This window comes from Aythya ferina (genome assembly GCF_964211825.1).
Source record: "Aythya ferina genome assembly, chromosome: 1".
NCBI classification, from domain to species: Eukaryota; Metazoa; Chordata; class Aves; order Anseriformes; family Anatidae; genus Aythya; species Aythya ferina.
The window spans coordinates 111,768,299-111,789,591 of NC_140296.1; the positions used below are offsets into that span (position 1 = coordinate 111,768,299).

At 37.7% G+C, this 21,293-nt stretch overlaps 1 protein-coding gene across 3 annotated transcripts in view; it reads right to left on the reverse strand.

The window, feature by feature from the left end:
- EPHA6 (EPH receptor A6) overlaps positions 1-21,293 on the reverse strand; it is a 516,782-nt gene that overhangs the window by 381,395 nt on the left and 114,094 nt on the right. For all 3 annotated transcript variants that reach the window (XM_084506721.1, XM_084506720.1, XM_084506719.1), the window contains exon 3: positions 8,465-9,128. In XM_084506721.1, coding sequence (XP_084362847.1) covers positions 8,465-9,128 — 664 coding nt within the window. The remainder of the gene's footprint in view (positions 1-8,464; positions 9,129-21,293) is intronic.

Consider the following 21,293-nt stretch of genomic DNA (forward strand, 5'->3'; position numbering starts at 1 on the left):
CTGTCTTCCTGTTATCCCCATTTTACCAATACGCAAGTAACTTGCATATTAGCATGCATCTGCTTATTTCTGACAAATAAACCTTTGGGAATTTAACAACACAGGAGTTCATTAAATGGCTATTCTGGCACAAGCAAGCAAAATAAAAGCTTTACTGAAAACTCAGTTATGACTGGACTGTAACCACTGGAAGACTGAGTCTCATGTAGGGAAATCCATCTGCACACAGGTTTACAAAAGATTCATGAAGTAGACTCACAGCCCCTGCCCTGGTACTCCAACTGTTCGCTCTGCCCATCACGAGAGCTGATTTGCACTTACAGAGGGAAAGCCTGGAGACCTAAACCAGCATCATCATGTGTCACCACCCCAGGACACAGCCCCACACTCCTACACTGCAGTGAGGAGACCTGCCCCAGGCAAGCCTAAGAAACAGGGAAAAAACACTGCAAAGTGCTGAGAAATATGCACAGCAAGTTTAAAAAACAGCAAGTCAGACAACAACTTTTAAATGTGCTCATTCTATACACAGCTGGATAAATATATGAACATTTGTTTGTGTTATATACATATTTTACAAAACTCAAGGAAAAAATTGTTTCCTGTAGCATTAAGTTTTGCATGCAACCGTCACTGTACACTACTACTTTCAGCACAGCCAGAACAAATAATTGCAATATATTATGGGCTGCTGCTAACACTGAATCATGCAGCTATATTACTGAGTCATAAACAATGACAATGTAATCACTGCACTACTCAAAATTTTTGCCTAGTATATTTTGAGGATAGCTGGGATGATCAACGCCCAGCAAAACATATACTACTGAAAATCAGAGGCAAGACAGTAATCAGCATGGTTTTGCTCCTAAAACCTCACGTCTATATGCACAGATGTAGATCAGTGACACTTCGTTTGAAACTTGTTCTTTTACTTAAGTTGACTTCATGTTTCTATTATCAAAGCACATTTCATACGTAACAGTATTTTAACACACATTTCTGAATTAAAGTGAAAAATAGTAATTTCTTAAGATTATATGATAAACTTATTTGCAAACTGAATCATGCACACTGTTCAGATGCAGGCTTTAATTTGTATTTTACAATGAAATATACTGGAAACGAGGTTGTGGTGGCTATTTTAAGTTTCCTTATTTGCTTGAATTAATGCAAGGTAAGTCACTATGATAAAAGAATGCAATAAATGAACATATAATTTGCATCAGCTTAGTTCCATTGATAAAATTAAATATATATATATTTAAATCCTTACTTCTTAAAAACAATTGAAAAGGGGTGCTGCTTATCAGATTTGTTCTCTTACAATTTGCTGACTGGAAAAAAAAAAAAACCTACAGACAGCCACAGATTACATAAAAATGGTTGGGTCTGAGCTACAACATTAAATGTGTGTGTCATTGAGATTTTTCTGGCTGCTAACCCACGCAGTCATGGGAAACAATTGCCCTTAGGTACTAAATTCCCAGAATTTTGCTGGCGTAAGAATAAAATAAAATCATTTTAGTAACAAACTTAAGACATATCCTTAGTTTTAAGACAGTGAAAAATATATAACACTAGAAATTTAAAAATAAATTTAAATAAACATGCATATGTTCAAATGCTTTGCATGAACTATCCTGTTACACAGGACACAAAGATACAGCATGAAACAGCTTATCACACAAAAAAGTTAAAATAAAAACACAGTAAAAAAAATTAAAGGGGTATGCAATGAACATAGAGGTGCTACCAGTACTCTGCCCTTCCTCCCCCAAATAATCATCTAACTAAACTACCATTTTGTGCTTGACCTACCTTTATATTGCCATTTTTCTAATGTATGTAGTTCTCAAGTTCAGATCAGGTCTGATCTTTGGCAGTACATTAGCAGTTATTTGTGGTTAAGCATATTCAGAAGCTTTGAACAAGTCATTGCTGCTTTTCTGTACCCTTACCTATAGAGTTGCTATTATCCACAATTCCTGATTTTTTTCATAAATGTTATAGGATTTATACTAAAAAAATCCTTTAGTAATTCAACCTAAAAACTGTACTTTAAAATTTCCATTGGCAATGACATTTTATTCACATTTAGAATTCAAGTTAAAGTATGTAATGAGCATTCCCATATACTGTGTAGCCTAATATAGGCAAGACAGTGTGTTCCCCCCCAACCTCTGCGCTAATAATCAAAGGTCTAAAGCACTTTCATTGAAAACAGTGAAGTCTACAGTTTTTCAGACTCACATGAATTATGTAAAGTAACCCACCATTTCTAAGTGTAGAAAAAAAATATGTGAACCTCTTCCAGAGCACTTGCATATTCAGGAATTTGCTATAAATTCCAATAAATGATATGGCTGTTCGCTTTAAAAAAATAATGCAACTACTTAGTTTTGGAATTGCACAGTAAATCACAGAGACTATTAAAAAACAAAAAGTTCTGCATTGGTATCTTCTGGAGAATTAATGTAAAATACTGCAATAAGTCACTCTAGAATGGGGGAGAACGTGGTGAATGTGGCAACCTCCTCATCCCCCCCTACTTTGTGACACTGGGGACATCTGCTACGCAGAACACATCATGTCTTGGTGCTTCAGAAACAAAAGGATACTGAAGAATAACCATGGAGTCAATGCTGTTGCACACATCACTATGCCTGATCACTCATTCTGACCTTCTTCACATCACCAGTGCCATCCATGCTCCCACCCACCTCTCCTCTTGGTCCTTCACAAATTGCCACTGGCTTTCTGCACCCTGCTGCAGTACCTGCAGACTGCAGCGATGGTCATCTTTTACCTTGGGTGTGGGCTCACTTTGAGGTTTCACTTGCAAGGCTTCATTTTCAGAAGGAAATTAGGTTTCAGTTAGTTTTTTTTGTTGTTGTTGTTGAACTCATAGGCTTGCATTATCAACATCCCTATTTGTCCCCCTTGTATTTTAAAAGGTAAGGGTACTCAAGACCTGAAGCAAGTTACATCTGCAGGAGAATCACCTGTGGCAGTCTAGCAGACATGCAGTATCAGCTAATGCAACCACCTAGCTGTAAGTAGTCCCAGGACCTTCTGCAGTGACAACAAAGAATAGTCAGTAGATCATCACAAATGCTCACCTTTGGCTACCCAGAACAGCCTGCAGCTAACTGCACCCTTTATTGTGCAATGTTCTATTGCGCTGGAGTGGACAGTGTCCCACTTCTGCTGCAGGAGGGACTCTGACTACTGCTATGGAAGGGTTCTCTCTTAAAAAAAAAAATTTAGATTTAATTTAGCCACTTTTTTTGTAATCCAAGATTTTCTGTGGTTTTCCTTTACACACTTTTCTTCAGTGCCTAAGGGCTGGCAAAGAAAAATGGATCACAAAAGTAAATAAATACTCCAGAGGAAAAAAGCAAACAAAAAAAGAACCCAATTCAATATCATATCTCTGCAACTATCAGGAAGTTTGCCATTCCACTGCAGGTGCATTTTGCTTTTTTTATGCCAGCAGATAGCTAACTAAAGCACAACCACATCATGAGCTTGTGTGGTTTTAATGAACTGTCACAAAGCAGTTGCCACGTTTCCATACCATAGCTCACTAGGGTTTGTAAAGTATCTTTATTACTGGCAAGTATTGTACTAACCAGGGAGTCACACTATCAGCTCTCAAATGATGAGAAGGGTAAGTTTGTATTTACAAAGTGAAAATACTTTCTAATTGAATCAGACAAAAAGACTGAAGACAGGCTGCCAAGACAAACCCTAACACAGAAACACTACCACAATTTTGAGTAATGAATAACAGAAGTATTTGTTCATTTAATCGAACTCTAAATATTTTCATGCATTAGTATCCCTAGGAAGTGTTGTTCGGGCAACTAAAGTTCAAATAACTCAATCATGTTTCTGTTTCTCTTTTTATTTGTTTTAATTTAATTTAGTCTGTCAATGCCTGTTACAACACATTTTAAAAGTTGCCTCAACAATGCTACGTTACTGGGGGGGGGGAAGGGGAGGTGTTAAGGGACAACAGCTCCTGAGAATACTCCTCAAGAAAAGTCTACTTTAAGTTAAAACACACTTCTGTATTGCATTTGGTTGGTCTAAAATAAATGTTAAGGCTGCTATAATAGTTAGTATTTGCTGTGTGTAGTTGAATTAATTGCTAACCTTGATTAATTCAGATACTTTTTAGTCAATCATTAAAAAAATAAAATCAAGCTTCAATTAGCAATCAGCCAATTATTAGTACATCATACTTAAGAGAAGAGTTCAGTTCTCTAAACTGTCAAGTTTATATGACAACTAATATAACCAGAACTCAAATAGGCATAACAGAACTAACTTTGCAGAGACTCACTTAGGTTTTAAGAAGTGTCACAAAACCTATTTCATTAAAACTATCTTAAGTGTAAGAGCCACATGTTTGTACTGTTTAAAACATCCAGTTATCCTTTTTACATTGCAGATACCTGTCAAATCCACTCTCACTACTTTATAAAGACGACACTGATTTTCTTTTTCCTTAGCTCACAATAATAAAAGTAACCCTTTGTTCCTCACTGCTTTTCTTTTTAAATGCAAAAAGCAGGTGGCATCCCTGCCCATGGCAGGGGTTTGGAAACAGATGATCTCTAACAGTCCTTTCCAACCCAAACCATTCTACAATTTTCATGAACATACGGCCTGCATATATTATGCATTTGTTAAGTCCAAGATGACCTCTGTCTTAAACTGAAATTCAGAAAAGGTACTGCATTGAACTGGCTACTTTTAACTGATGTTTAGCATCTCATGCATCTAATCTCCTATGCAGCATCTCTTCCTTTTATGCTATGACTAACTCACTTGTTACTGGGGCTGGTACCAATGATCTAGCAAAGCAAATGTTTCATACTCAAGATGTTTGTGATTAGCAATGCCAAATTATTGGTTCCTACACATTTATTAACATGTAATGAATCAAGAACCAGTTCAGAGAAGATGGCTTTTTTCCCCTCCAGGCTACGCCATTAAGAAACATGCACGATACATGAATAACCATGAGCATCTTGCAGTCAATAAGACTTTTTCCATTGACTTCACTAAAGCAAGATAGTGCCCAAATCAATAAAAAAATCTCTATCAACATCCCTCTGAACTGTTCTAGATGCATTCAAGTAGACATTTAATAAAAACAGATATTTTAATCCAGTTGTCAGTTCTTTTCCAGACACCGTCACTCTGAAACTACACTTCTAAAGCAAACAATGGATCAGCAATACTGATAGTTTCACAGACAAAGAGAGATGCATATAAAACCAACTCATTTATAACTGTAGTAGTAATGCGATATAGTAATTCCTGAATATAGAGATGTACTTTTTAAGATTTGTGATAGATAAGCCATACTCATAATCAAAAACTTACTATTCCTCACTGAACCGTGCACTAGTGTGTAATTGAAAGTTTGACTCCATTTGGAGGTAGGAAAAATATTCAGGTATTAGCCTGCATGCTGCCCACCACCCAACTACTTGCCAGAAGACATTCCAAAATAATATAACATTATCTTTAAAGTTACTGTCACACAGGAGAAAAACAATGGCAATCAGTTTAGATTAGTTCTACTCTAGTAACTTTCTCCTCTATTTCCAATACATCCGGTATTGGGATGCCTATTGAGATACACAGAGAACAGCATCCAGTGCTTCCCTTCCCATGTTCAGACTTGTAATGGTGGAATGGAAGGGATAAGAGGGTTCAGGTTTGGATTTGGAGGGCATGTAGGGTGGAAAGGGAACCAAAAATACATGATTGTATAAAATATATTGTATCAATAAATAGATGCATAGGTGGTTTTTTTTACCTTTATGTTTCTATGAAAACAAGGCAAGTGTATGTTTCACAATCTTTCCACAGAAAGGTAGCATCATTTAAGTGCTTTAAGATGTAATGATTAAGAACAAGTTGGTTCAGGATTTATTGATTGGTGACAAATCTTTTTAGCTCCAAACTTCCGATCCTTGCCTCAGCCTAGAAGCAAGGCTCTCAAAATTGCTAAGGCTGTCTGGAAGCCTGCTGTCAGCTTAGCTGGTGATCTTAGTTCACAGTACTCAAAAACTCACAAAAATGCATCCGCAGCCACCCAAGCACACATCTCTGCTACAAGCTTTGGCACAAAGGGAAACACAGCCATCTTGACAGAAACTCTAAGTCACTGCTTAAGCAAAACCCAAGAGAGTGGGCATTAGTGAAGTTAAATTCACCAAGAAATAAAACAAACAAATGTTGAGAAACTGTCAGAAAAAGTAGCACTAATATTAATATACATTGAATATAACTGAAAGGAAAATCTTAGACACCTATGGAAATGGTTTCAAAATGTATACAGAAGCTCTAATAGATTATGATCATCTAAAATAGTTAGATGTTGCTCTTGGGGCAAGAAGGTAAGAATATGTGAATACTCATCTAAATGTTCCATTTAATTTAATAGGTACCTGTTCAGTAGCAGATTGTACGGTCAACTGAATAAATAAGTGGAGTCCATGCACAGCAGAATGGTTTCCTGACATTTTATGTGGGCTTTGGTTGCTGGTTTTATTGCTCCTGTACAGTTCTAGAGTATGACTCGCATAATGGACAGAAATTCATCAAGTATTAATGTCTCGAAGAAAATCCTTATCCCATTAAGAGAGGGACCTTTTGACCTTTTGTAGAAAATTATATTTCTTTCTGGTAATGGCACTGTCAAAACTTTGCGATGAGTATATTTTGATAATTAACAGCAGCAGAATTAGACAACAAACAGTATGCAGATTTCATTCTGATTGCATTGTATAGCATGCTTTTAATATTCTACATATATATCTCAAGGTCACTGCACAGCTTACTTAAATCTGAGTAGCTCTTGAGCAGAATATTTAGGCAACAGAAATCTCACTTGCATAATTTATAGACACAGACCTCTTTTTTTTTTTTCCCCTTTTTGCTACAACACAAAATTAAACCAAAGCAGATTAATATCTCAATGGCTATTACGGCTCTCTACAATTCATTGCAACAGTGAAGAGTAAGAGTATCTTTTTAAAAAAGTCTATGTGAAACTCATGAAAGGTAGAAAAATGATGAAAAGTACATGTGTTCTTTAGTACACTGTTTCTGAAGCTGACAAAACAACCAACTACCACAAAACTCCATTGTATGAAAAAAATGCATGCCTTTTATGATTAAGTATTACCCAAGCACTAAGTATCACCTATTCTGAAGGCATGGCAGGTGGAAAGTAAGTCTCAACACACATTCTCCATAGATGTCAGTCTCAAATTGAATCCATGCAAGGTCACAGGCTTGGGGTATATTCAAGCACAGTACTAGACTCAAAGTTTTAGAAATTCACGTTATAAACAGAAGTAATCTGAATTTTCCCATTTGCGCATGAAGCCCAATTATCAAAGTCTGACAAACATAACCAGTCTTTCAAGAGGGGCAGAGAAGGGGCTTAATGAAGCATAACAGCACCTGGATTCTGCAAAAGACATACTTTTTTGTCCTGCATGTGTCCTCTGTCCTACCTACATATGGAAGAGGCTGATAAGGAAAGATACATTCCCCCTTGTAGCCATTTTCAGTTAGCTGCCTTGATTTGAAACATCCTTAGCTCTGTCATACAACAAGGTGCAGTGCTATGTTGTTCTACACACACCAGCACACACAGAGGTCTCTGTGAAAGTTTCAAAGGGAGATCAAGTACAGTTATTTTAAGACGGAGCTCTTAAGATACAAGAAGGAGGCAAAACAGCATTCAGCAACTCACTCCGATGTATTGACACTTCATCAGCAGTTTTGCTTACTGTATTCTTACCTTAGTTTTTGGGAAACACCAGTATTAGACACATAGCATGACATAAGGTGATAACACAATTTGAACTTTTTTTGCTTTAATTCTGAATAGGGACTCAAACTTCTCCAACTGAACTCAGTTACAGATTTTCTAGAACACATTACGCATGGAAGCATTAAAACCCACCAAAGCATGGATGACAGCATCATCTCTTCAGGTGAATACTTCATCTTCATGCACCTACAGCAAAGACCCAAGTCTGAATTAGGTGACTAAGTTTCCTTTTCTAAGAACAAAGAGGAAACACTTCCACCACTGCTTATCTCATCCTGAAATACACATCTAAAATAGATTAGAAGAATGTTCACTAATTATAAAAGAAGTCAAGGTGACCAACAGGCCTATAAACATTTACTCTGTAGGAATCTACACAATTCAACAAAAACCAATCTTCAACAAAATGAAAATTACCTTTAGTAACTAAACATTTTCTTTGAAACCATAGTATAATGATTTTAAACGACATTGCTTATTTCTGCATAAGAGGCATTCCTTGAAAATGTGATGCAGTATTTCCCAGACACAACGGGCTATTTACTGTTCATATAATATCTTAAGACTATGTTTAATCAAGCATTGTTTTCTTACCATGGCAGGAACCATCGAGTTCTTCATATCCTACACTGCAGATACACCGTCCAAGAGGCACAAGCCAATCCCCGTCTGCTCCACAATACAATTTTGGAGTATCACGTTCCTCAGCGCTCTTCACACAGGAGCCCCGCACTTCCACCAAAGAGGAAGAATCAACCCTTGGAATAGTATCAGGGAACATGGCCAAGTTACGGACTGTGAAAGGGCACTTTTTGTAATAAACACGGACTGAGACCAAAGCAATGCACGCCCCAATGTCTTGAAAAGCAAGATAAAATCCTTTCTTGTTTATTGGCCCAACCTCACGAACTTCTGTGTTGAGTTTAAGAATGCGGTCACCCAAGTCCATTTGGGTAAAGCTCTCATCAGCTGCAATAGTATCAATTTTAGTGTACTGGTTTGGCTTGAATTTTAATCCATGAGATTCATCTGATTCCATGTAGTAGAGATTAAAAGTTTCCTTGCAGGTTCCCAGTACCCACGGAATACTGTTGCAGTCCCTCAGGGTAAACTTCATTTCCACATAAATTTTTTGTGCAGCATCACGGGAGATCCAGTTTGTTCGCAGCCAGTTGTTTTGGTTTGGTTCCATCACATTACATACTTGGTATGTATGAATGGGACGATTGTGTTCATCCATTTCAGTTATGGCATCCCACTGAAAAGAAATCAGATTGTGAGAAAACCAAGATAAAAATTATGCATATACAGAGAATCTACACACACAGATGTGCATGCATTTATGGCATAGTTAAAAATAATTATTTACTTAAAGACTAATTTACCTAAAGACTAGAGGAAAAACAGTAGTTTAGAAGCAGATACCAACCACAAAAGAGTATGTCAGTTTTCAGAAGCTATTAATTATTAGAAGCTTATTACTGTAGAAAGTCTCTAATCAACATGGCTTCAATAGAAGACACTGGCCATGGTTCCACTGGTAAATTCAATACACCTGAAAATATTCCCGGGCATCTGATTCAATCCCCTATGCTGAAAAAATTGCCAGAACGGTCCCATTTGGCGAGCTCACAGACTGGCTCTCCAGCGGTCCTCCAAGCAATTTCCATTGCTCAGGGGCACTTCACAGGCCAAGTGCCTGCAGCGGTCAGCAGCTGGAATGCAGCCATTCCAATTTGATGGGTCTGAGGCACATGTCCTGCTTACACTCTGTAGATGCAGCAAATTGTACAGACACATGTTACTTTTCTGGCCCATAGGCTCTGTATTACGCTCATTTCTTTTTATAAGAAAATAAATCTGCTACAGGTATCACATCTCTTTACCCTTACAAATTCTCTTCCTTACAATTAGGAGCTAGAGTAGGAAATTTATTTATTTATTTATTTTTAATTTTTAAGTTACATCAATGTAGATTAAAGAACTCAGAAATCAAAAACACATCTATGAAAAGCCATTCATGTGCTACACATGAAAGGATTATTGAATGCCTAATTCAATACATAATATGCTACCATAAAGGATTACCAACAACCCCAAAATACTTTCAACAAAATTGAGTCAACTTTCCACACCAACAATATACCATAAAACATGGAGTGTCTTCTTATGGAAAGACAGCAAAAGTCATAGTTCTGTGTCCAGAAATATTGTCCCACCAGAAGTTTTGGTGTGGCCTTTTGGACATACTGTTCTCTTATGGCATTCTAGATGTAAACCAATATAATGAATGGGGTTTTGTCTTATTGATGAAAATCACTTAAAACGCCAGACTATGATAATGTAATACTATAAAACATCAAAATACACACTATGCATGTTCATGATTTAGCATACTTGGAATGCATCAGTTATGAATAGACATTTAAGATTACTTGCCTACTAAAAAGAAACATGAGGTTAAAATTGAGAAAACAGGAATTGAAAACCTGACCAAACTTTCTCATCTTTACAGTTATTTTGGTTAAATCACAGTATGGTATTTTAAAATTTTATATTAGGTATATAGAGGTATACATACAAAACATATTAAAGCACATGTTCAAATTACCCGTAACATGCAATTGTGAGTACAATAGCAAGATAAGGACCTTACACATCATCATTCAAACATGAATTCAAATACTATAGCGCAGTAATAACTCCACCCTACAAATTCTTTTCTTGTAATATGCACAGTATCAATACATAATTTTTCTTTAAAGCTAGATTTCTGAAGATGCATTTCAACTACTTAAGCAGTAGAACTTTCAGTGTCTACCCAGTTCAACATTACAAAGAAGGTAATGGTTGGCCTTTGGTCTACTAGACTGAGAAAATACAGGAAGTATAAATTCAGTTTAAAATTTTTAGAGCAAAGTAATAAATAACAATAAAAATAAAGGAACAAAAAGGTACCATTTAGAAACATGGTGAAAAGAACAATTATTTGTTCATCTTTTTCTGTGGAAGAGGAAGGTATTCAGAGTCAAGTATTCATTTTCAGCAAAATCCCAATCAGATGATTCAAGGCCTACATGAATATTAATAGAGGAAAAATCCCATATAAATATGTAGAAAACTAGTATGTGAGGCCAACTAAGTTCCAAAAACAAGTAAGGTTTCTATACAGAAGTGGGGGAGCTTGTGCCCAACTCCAAGACCTTTCACACAATCTTCCTGTAAACAGAAAAAAAAATAAAGGAGGCAGGGAAGTACACTTCCTGTAAGAGTGAACTGATCCATAGTGGCAAAAGTAGCAGAAAAAAATCCCCAAACCTGTAGCTCCACTGGCCTGAAATTCGAAGTGGAAAAAGGAATTCCAAGTGGAGCCAGATGTGATCAGGAGTGGGATACCTCATCACTTGAGCATATATCTAGGAACTACCCAGAAAAATTGAGTCACAGAATATCTGAGTTGGAAGGGACCCACAAGGATCACTGAGTCCAACTCCTGGGTTCTCAAAGGACCAACCAAAAGAAAAGATCAGAACACACGTCTGAGCGCGTTGTTCAAACACTTGAACTCCAGCAGGCTTGGTGCTGTGACCACTGCCCTGGAGAGCTTGTCCCAGTGCCTGACCACCCTCTTGGTGAAAAACCTTTTCCTGATATCCAGCCTAGAGGGTAGGGTAAGTCAAACTATTTATGGGCAACCACTTTTAGAATTACATCTCCCAATTGCAGCAAGAGTAATAGGACCTTCAGACTAGGTTATCTTAAAAAAAAAAAACAAAAAAAAAACCACATACTTTTATACAATAACCAGACAATAGCCAATGGTTGGCAAATGTTCTGCTACCTCTCATGGGATTTTTACATTGCCAAAGGTTTTTGACCTCTGGGTTTGGCACACATGCAGGAAGGACAAAGCCACTACTTCATCATTTATGGCAACATCAGGAAAAAAAATCAGATTTGGTCAAAGTTGTGTCATAGAGGACTAGTTATCACACTGCTTGTCTGTGTACCACTGCTCCCAATTTGGGATTTTGAAATTGGATTAAAATATACCCTGCAGCAAGCAGTACACAATATCTCAAGTAGATCTTGGCTTTCAGAAAGGAAAAGGGGACTTCCACACTCTGATGGGCCAGGTCTCTTCCCTTTTGCCAAGCACGAATGCACACAGCTTGAATTAATTCAAGATTCCACAGCCATGGAGGATTTAGAAAAATTTAGAAAAGAAAAGTGTTTAATTAAAATACATAGCTCCAAGCCTTCAAATCTTGCCAGTAGAGGTTCTTTAAAAGAGAAATAGAAGGGTGTCTCAGTTGTCGATCCCTATCATGCCACCATATCTGTTAAATAAGAAAAGGGCATAGCACCTTTTTCTCCATAGATAAAACACATCCTATAAGTTTAAGCAGTATACAAATATAACCACAATGCAGATGTTTTGAAAAGTGTAATAAGTTTTCTGAATTCGTATATCAAACCACATTAAAAGGAGAATGCGTAACAGGCTTCAGAGAGATCTCTAACAAAATTAATAATCAGAATAAAAATATAATAGGTAGGATGACAACAGTTTTTAAAATTGAGAGCAGTCCTCAGAACTGAAATAAACTAGATTAAAGCAAAAAAAGCCGTAATATACTACTGTCTCTTAAGAATATTACAGAAGAAAATCACAAAATATGCTCCCCTAATATGAAATTAGGAACTAGGAACTAATAAAATATGTGAACAATGCTCTCAGACACGTGTTCTGATCTTTTCTATACTAATAAATATTTCCTTCAGAAATTTATATATTCACTTCGAATCAATACTTTGAGTTGAACTTAAAAATTAAAGCCCCAAAGTTTGCTGCTAGCCATATTGTTAATAATATAAATCTACTACTTGTGTAAGAAAGCAAAAGGTTCAGCATTTCAATAACAGGTATCAAAGACTAAAACAAGAGGGGTTCAAACATGGGCAGTGCTTCAGTTTATTCATAGCAGATTTTACACATTCCATGCCTGTGCCTTTCCACTGTGCTCTGAGCTGTGCTACTGACAATTTCCAATTTGTGAGAATTGATGCATTAGGCAAGAAAAATATTTAAAAAGCATTTGCAAAAATACTGAACAATAATCATCCAAAAAATGTATTTTCAAAAAATTTTAACATCTAATGTTTCTACCTAACCACTGTACTGAAATGTATTGCATAAATTATGCTTATAAATACAACTGTGAGCTTGTTGGTGCATAATCTTAATTACTATTCTGATATTAACTGCAAATGAGGCAAGTTCTACCACCCCAAAACATCAACATCAGAAGTCAGACAGAACTCAATCTGTGATGATCTCTGACAAGGCCACATTCTTCCTTTGGTGAAATGCAATCTGCTTTTAATTTTTTAGAGGAGTATTCCTCCCCCACCACAACAGCCAAGAAATATTAAAAAAATGAAATTCAGTGCAACAAAGATGCTGAACAGTTTACCAAATATGCACTCTTTTGTGGTGGTGCATTGTTTTGTGTAAACATAGTGGGCCTACAGGAAAGATAAGAGAGAGACTCTTTACCAGGGAGTGTAGTCATTGGACAAGGGGAACTAAAAGACAGATTTACATATTAGGAAGAAATTATTCACTGGCACAGGTTGCCCAGAGAAGCTGTGGATGCCCCATCACTGGAGGTGTTCAAGGCCAGGCTGGATGGGACTTTGAGCAACCTGGTCTAGTGGGAAGTGTCCCTACCCATGGCAGGGGGTTTAGAACTGGATGATCCTTAAGGGACCCTTCCAACCCAAACCATTTTATGCTTTAAGTTGTGTAAAATTACTCTTCTCCTAAACCTTAAAAACAAACAGAATTATCTTATTGGCAATGTCAACACTATAATGTTGTAGCTCCTCCCAGAACACTTAACTTGACATGCATGAGAGGTGGCAGAAGCTGCGGCATTTAGACAAGATGACAGCAGAGACTACCTTCAAATTGAGTCTCTTGGCATCCCAGTGTACTGCATACTTGTGAGATTTTTCAGTGCATTTTTCATCTTTCAAATGAGACAAACCTGATACTACTGATGGAAACAGTAGCAGGAGAAAGTTAGTTTGTACTGGTGAAGTTCCAGGACTTCCAATGAAGGAGTGGAGAAAAAAATTTGGAAAAAAAAAGATTTCAAAATTCTATTTTAACATTGTAACCAGCAGTGAAACTGATAGGAGATTCTATTTTACTTTCACTTGTGGCATAAAGCAGGAGTAAACATCACTGAAACAGATGAACATGGAATCTGAAGATCAGGAGAGAATATGACAAGTAATCCTTACATTTTTTCAAGTACAAGGTATGAGATAAGGCTACAGACCACGCTAAGACTTGAGTTAGATGAAAATCTCAACTGTTTTCGTATCTCTATGAACTACTTTACAATCTGTTTCCTTTTAGAACTTCACTAATATTCAACAGCTGTACAGAGAACACCATAAAAAGCAAATGATATAACTTCAGTCTTGTTCTAGCTATAATACCGACATTTGGTTTCAAAAGTGTTCCCCCTTTATTTATTTTTCTTAAGCTAAATACTACAGCTTTGCAAAAAATCAAATACTACACTTATATTTAGAAATCTGCAAGAGGTGTTTATTAGAAGTTAGTAGGTTATACTAAAGGCTGTAAGAACCATGAACATTACCAAAAACAGACTAACATTCAATATGTGAAATGCAGTTTTAAGCATTAGTTTTTCGTAAGAAAGTGTTTTAATTATAGCATTGTACAAAAAAAAAATAAACATAGCAGACTAGTTTCAGTGTGATGGAAGTAGTCATAACTTCCCTGAAGACGTGAGGGTTATTTCAATTGTGTCTGAATCTTGACTATTATCTTTAAACCACTGTTGGCCTCTTTAAGCGAGGCATTATCACAGACAGAGTGCGCTATTTAAGACATGTTCAACTGAACATTGGCATGATTTACCCGGTACTAGCCATACAAAGCAGTAGATTTGTTTATATCAAGCTCCACAGTAAGAAGCTTTTCCAATTAATAGGAATAGTTGCATCAAGCAGATGAAGACGTCTATTTTACATGGACTGATATCTAGGTAACTTCACATGTACTGGAAGACACTTCTCCCACAAGCTGTCACAGACTGATGAATTAATAGTGAGTTCTTAATCTCAGATAAGAGTTATTCAGGCACTGATCCCAGCAGTAGCTATGTAATCTAGGATGGCAGTTTTAGTATCCTGCACAGCACATTTTACTGTATTCAAAGAAAAATGCATGGACACCAGTTACTCAGGCCCAAGCCCTTACTCAGTAAGGTAAGGAATGGAAGAGACCATCTGACCTTAGGAGTTCCACACATTTTGCTTCCCAGGCTAGAAAGTTCCCTCACCTTTCTCATTAACCTTTTTACTCTAAGGACAATTCTTTCAAAAACAAGTGTTCTTTGCTTACAAATGACTAACCAGTGTATCTTAGCTCATTCCCTAGCAAGGAAGGTTGTGGCATGCAGCATATTCAGATATATGTACTTAAGTACATAATAGGACCTCTGGGTAAAATATTTTATACAAATCCTTTGATGTTGAGCAAAATACATATGGATAAATTTTAGCCTTGCATTCGGGGGAGAACTGAAGGAAAAAGCAGTGCCTGAAAACAACACGCAGTAATGGATTCAGGAAGAAAACTTGTTGATTTCAGCCACCCTGCAATTGACTAGGAATACATACACAAAGGCAAGTCCTCAAAGGTCATAAATTGTATTACATATCTGGCAACAGAAGAAAGTTTTCCTTTCTAAATCAAGGAACAACACACATAAGGGTCATGCTAAAGAGGTCTTGAAGGTATCAGAACTAGGTAATTCAGAAATGTAACTGTCAGTTACTTCTTACACAAAAATGGAGGCTTGCATTTGAAGACACAGCAAACCTGAAAAGAAATAATGTGGCTTTCTGACATAAATCCCACACAGATGTCCATTTGGAACAGGTCAAATCCCTAATAAGTATGGACTACATTCATTATATAAAACTGTTTCTTCAGATAGCAGCAGTCTGAAGAAAGTTACACGTACAGGTAACTTCTGTAACCAAAATCATTTCGGTAAGCACTTATTATATCCAAAGGGGAAAAGAAAAAGGAAATGGCATTTTTCCCTTTTTTTTTTTTTTTAATTTTTCCTATTATGGTCATTTAATGGAAGATTTTATTACTTGTCCTGGGCATTGGTATTTGCAGTCAGAGAGTCTGCAAAAATCTACAAGTGAATTCTCACTTTCAACTGTTAGTTGCTGACAATCTTTTTGATCCTATTTCCATGGAAACAAGTCGAATCATGAAAATAAAGAGAGTTTTAAAAGTTTTTAGAATTCCCTTACGCTGCCTCCAGTGAGATGATCTCCATAGAAATGGGTTCAGAGAGGTCTAAGCTAGAAAGCAAAAGAGAGGACCTGCACTTGGCATGCAAAGTTGCTGACTGCCATCTACAAACGCAGATTTAAACTCCTAGCTGCTGTAGTGACATTCAAGCAGAAACAGCTATACTACATAACAGAATTTCAGAAAAAAATCTCTTAATGTGTTCAGAAAATAAACATTTTAGAGTACAGTTCACAGCTAAAAGATTACAATGGAAACAGCAAGTTTAAAGAACATTATGGAAACCAACAAGTTTACTGTAGAGAAAAAAAAAAAGCAGACAGCCTCTGTTATCCATGCATTTACCCCCAAGTTTGTATAGCTAGCAAAACAGAAGAGCAATTGAACTACTTAATCATTTAGGTTGGAAAAGACCATCAAGTCCAACCGTTAACCCAGCACTGCCAAGTCTATCACTAACTAAACCACATCCCTAAGCACCATATCCACGTGTCTTTTGAATACCTCCAGGACCGGTGACTCCACCACTTCTCTGGGCAGCTTCCAATGCTTCACAACCATTTCAGTGAAGGAACTTTTCCCAATATCCAATCTGAACCTGCCCTGGTGCAACTTGAGGCCATTTTCTCTTGTTCTATCGGCTGTTGCTCAGAATGATAGACCAAACCCCATGCCACAGCTACCTTTGAGGTAGTTGTTGAGGGTGATAAGGTCTCCCCTGAGCCTCCTTTTCTCTAGGCTAATAACTCCACCTCCCTCACCTGCTACTGGAGCTCTGTCACTAGGTGGAAGAGCTCCTCCACACAGGCACACCTCCCACAGGTGCTCCTGTACCACCATAAAAGCAGGGCACACCCCACAGCTCAACACCTGAGTAGCAGCACTTTCCTACCTGGGCTCTGTCTGGGGAGCTGCCTCAGTTGTGCTGGGTGCAGATCTCAAAGAAGCCATGTCCTCCGGGTGGGCTGTGACACCACTGCTTCCTGGCAGAGCCAGCAGAACCCCACCTCCCTGCAGCCCACCCCCTGTGCCAGATGCCACACTGTGACTCCAGTGGCTGGGGCAAATGCCACTGCTGGCCCTGCCTACTGTCGTGTGATGGCAGCCTACGCCACATGATGGGACCGACCCCTGTGCCCTGGGGCAGCCTCAGGACAGGAAACACCTTCAGTCTGCCAAAGCTGATCACCTCAGCCAAGTCTTACATTTAAACTATGCCAATTTAAAGTCTCTTAAGGAATGCACACAGACATGTTAGGTTAGCTCTGTAGAGCCATAACTACAACTGTGACACAGGTTTAGGGGAAAGGATGACAACAGTTTTCTACATGGGCAGCAGCATATAGACACCTATCACAGTCAGTGGCAAACCTCTCAAAAACTGTAGAAGTTAAGTGTAATTGGAAGAGAAGAGCAAAACCTGAATTAAAAAAAAGTTAAACAAGAATATAGGATGGAAAGTGGCAGATTATTTAGCCTGTTTTGGTTCTCAAAATACAAACATTAATAGGTCTTGGACTGCAGAACATTTGTTCTATGGCTGAAGTAGCCATGATAATGCAGAAAGCTGTTAATGCACTCAAAATGTTAAACCCCAAATAGCAAGTCACCTCCCTGTTATTTACACGAAGCATTAAGTACTAGAACAAGTGCAAGTATGAGCTTCTCCAAATGATTCAGCCTTCCTCCACTCTGGAAGTTACTATGGTATACATAAATGTTTTCTTCAGGCAAATGAGACTGAAATTCGGTGAGATTTTGTAGATGAGCCTTGGAATCCAAGTGAGACAACCTTCAGACAGAAATTCAATCGTCTGCCACTTGTGGATTAGCCAATGTAGGAACATTGGGATAAGATGATAAAATAAGACAGCGCTGGTTGAGCTCTGTAAAAAATATTGTGAGCCTTTCAGAAGGTAAAGGGAGTCACACATCCTGATTGTGATCCATTACACATATACTAGAAAAGATCAAACTCCAAGAAACATAATTACATTTGAAAGTACCTTATTGGATAGGTGCTCAAACTACTGAGGCAGTAAATCCATGTGACCAGCATCTAAGCAGTGTCATAATGCATCAAGGAAAAATATAGCCATGGAGTAATGTTTCTGCTGTTTGTATACCACAGAGAGAGCATTAAACGTAAGTCTGAAGTAATAATACACGTTCTTTTCCATTTTAGACCATAGGAAGGCAAAGCAGTATTGGAAAAAGGTGATATAGGAAAATGAAAAAAAGTTGGTACACATACACAGAGACTGTTCATAGCAAACCAATGCATAATTGAAGCCGAACACTAGCTTATAAAATGTCATTCTCCTCAGTACTCTGGAACAATACCTTTGTTTTCCTAAACATGTTACGAACTATAAAGACTCAATGACTTGCATCAAAGATATGCAAGGATAGCATGCCAGACTGTAATTTTCTTTTTAAATGAGAGATGGTAGTAAAGCCTCAGCAGGAGGTAAGAGATGCCACAATACTGTGGTGAAAGTGCTGCTGATCACCTTTCCAGAGGAATCATTATGCCTCTGGAATGCAACACTGCTATTCCATCTGTTATGTAATGCAACACTCCCACTGTATTCAGAATTGAATGGAAAGTGAGAGTAGAAAGTCAGCTCCTTCTCCAGATACTGTGCATCTTAGCTCTCAGCCCAGCAGTATGCCCTTCAAAATCTGCTTGTGTGCCATCTTTGGGTCCTGTGCCATTTCTTTTGTAAAACAGAGGTCAGAAAGCTAAGAATATGTACACGTAATGATGGTTTACAGGTACCTGATACTAGAAGAGAGCTGGATTCAACTGATCATAAGACAATTATCAAGGATGCTGCCAGGAAAAACAGGTCTTGTGCTGAAACAAAATGATGAACAATGCTGATGCTGGCAGGCTAATGAGAACAAGAAGCTGGCAATCCTCATGTGTCTGACTTAGACTTGCAGGATTAACTAAGAACAGAAAAAAAACAGAGTGGAAGGGACCTTTACAGAAAAACATTATTTCTACATTTACGGTGTCTCTAGTTCAGAGACTTGTACAAATTCAGAAGTTTCCTGTTAATCTTCACCATTTATAACCAGCTTAGTGCAGCCATGTCTGTACTGTACCAAATTCGACCCAACAAGCCTCATGGTTCTGGAGCTGGTCTTCAGCCTCCTCTCCTGCCATATCCCTGCTTCCCATGGGCCTCAGCCCCTCACATTGTTTTGGCCACCTAAAAAGCCAGAACACTGTCAGGGCAGGGAGAGACACTTGGTGCAAAAAGATCAAGTCCTTAGTCTGAGACTGACCTTGCCTGCTCATGATTTAAAGCATGCAGTACTACTACTTAAATGACTTTTTTTTTTTTAACCAGCCAACACCTTACAAAATAATGTAGTGCATCAGATCACAAAGGTGAGTTAAATGCATAGAGTTTCAAATATTACTTCCCTTTTACTTAGTATCCAGGCTTTGAACCTTCAATTTAGTATTTGAAATTCTCCTTCAGCACTGGAGAGATCCTCTTTTGCCTTCACCTCTTCAAGAAACAGAGCTTTAATTAAATACTATGGAATCACAGCAAAACAATAGTCCTGGCTATGTGCCCACAGAAACCAGAGCGTAACTCAGAGTTTACCATTTTTATCTCCTAAATAATAACTCAAAGAAAGCATTTCAGTTCCAACGACAAAAACTGCACAAATACTTAAGCTTTCCCAGTGAAATCTGACTGATCTCAGAGTCTATTGCTACACGGGCATTGGCACATTTAAATTACTGCAATTAGCAAGCAATCAATGGGGTTAATATGGATGAAGTAAAACCTTTAAGAATATCTAACCATTGCTCCTTCCCATCTTTCCCTGATTCTTCAGGGAAGCCACTAGAGCTTTGAAAAAAATTTAAAGTCCTGCCATTTCTGCTTCTTATTGAATTAGTACTAGTCAATTAGTGGTTTCAATTAAAACTATACCAAACGGAAACAATTAAGAATAATAATTACACAAATCAGCTATATAAAGCAGTCCATAGATGAAAAGCCTTACAAACACTAACACATTAATTCAAACTAAGACATAAAACTAAAGAAGCAAAACTAAAGATAATTAGAGGAAGGTAAAGTGACAGATCACTGATTTTTACCAGCATACGCTGCAAGTTATAGTAATAAAGAGCTTGCTGTTTCGGTGTGGATGCCTTTTATCTGACACCATGCTCACCTGCACAAACTGAAGCAATAGCACTTAAACTTCACTGCAGCACAACAATATTCCTTCAAGCACATTGCTGACAGGCTCCTTCAGAACTGCCCGTCATTCCCCTCCAACTATTGTGCTGCCATGTGAAACCGAGCCTGCTCCCATGGCATGTGGCAGGCTGAAACACCTACTACCAAACTGCTGATGAACAACTGAAGATGTTCATCTTTCGTTGATTACTTTGTGTGATCATCATCACATTAACATGTTATCACTATGTAAATAACAATTTATTACTTCATTTTATTTCCAAGCTGCTTATCCATTTGCAAAAGTCAGTATCAAAAGGGAAACGACCACAATTAGAGATGGAAGAATTATTATAGGCATAGTTAACTTGCTATTACTTGGCTTGCAAGGGATTATGTTGATACACTCAAGTGAATGCCAGAAGGAGTGGCATTATATCCTACTGTTTAACTGAACCCAGAAGTTCTCGAAGTAAGATCTGAGAGGTGAGCTGGAAAACTAATTACTAGAAGGGTAGTAAGCTGAATAACCTAAGCAGCACAATCTATTTGCTTTCAGTTCCTAAGTTTATTCACAAATTCTAGATACACGCATTACAGCTTCAGATGTTTTCCCAGTCAAAGCACTCTGGAGCACAGAAATTCTGCAGACTAACTTCCATTAGAGCTTGGAAATGTGTTTAACCTGGCCTCCAGAGTATGTTTAGAAACAAATATGTGAAATGAAATTCAGGAGCCTGCAATATGAGTAACAGATTCTCAGATGAGCATACCAGCCTCAGCCATGTAGTCTGTGAATTCCAAAGCAGAAACAGAAGAAAAGGGTAAA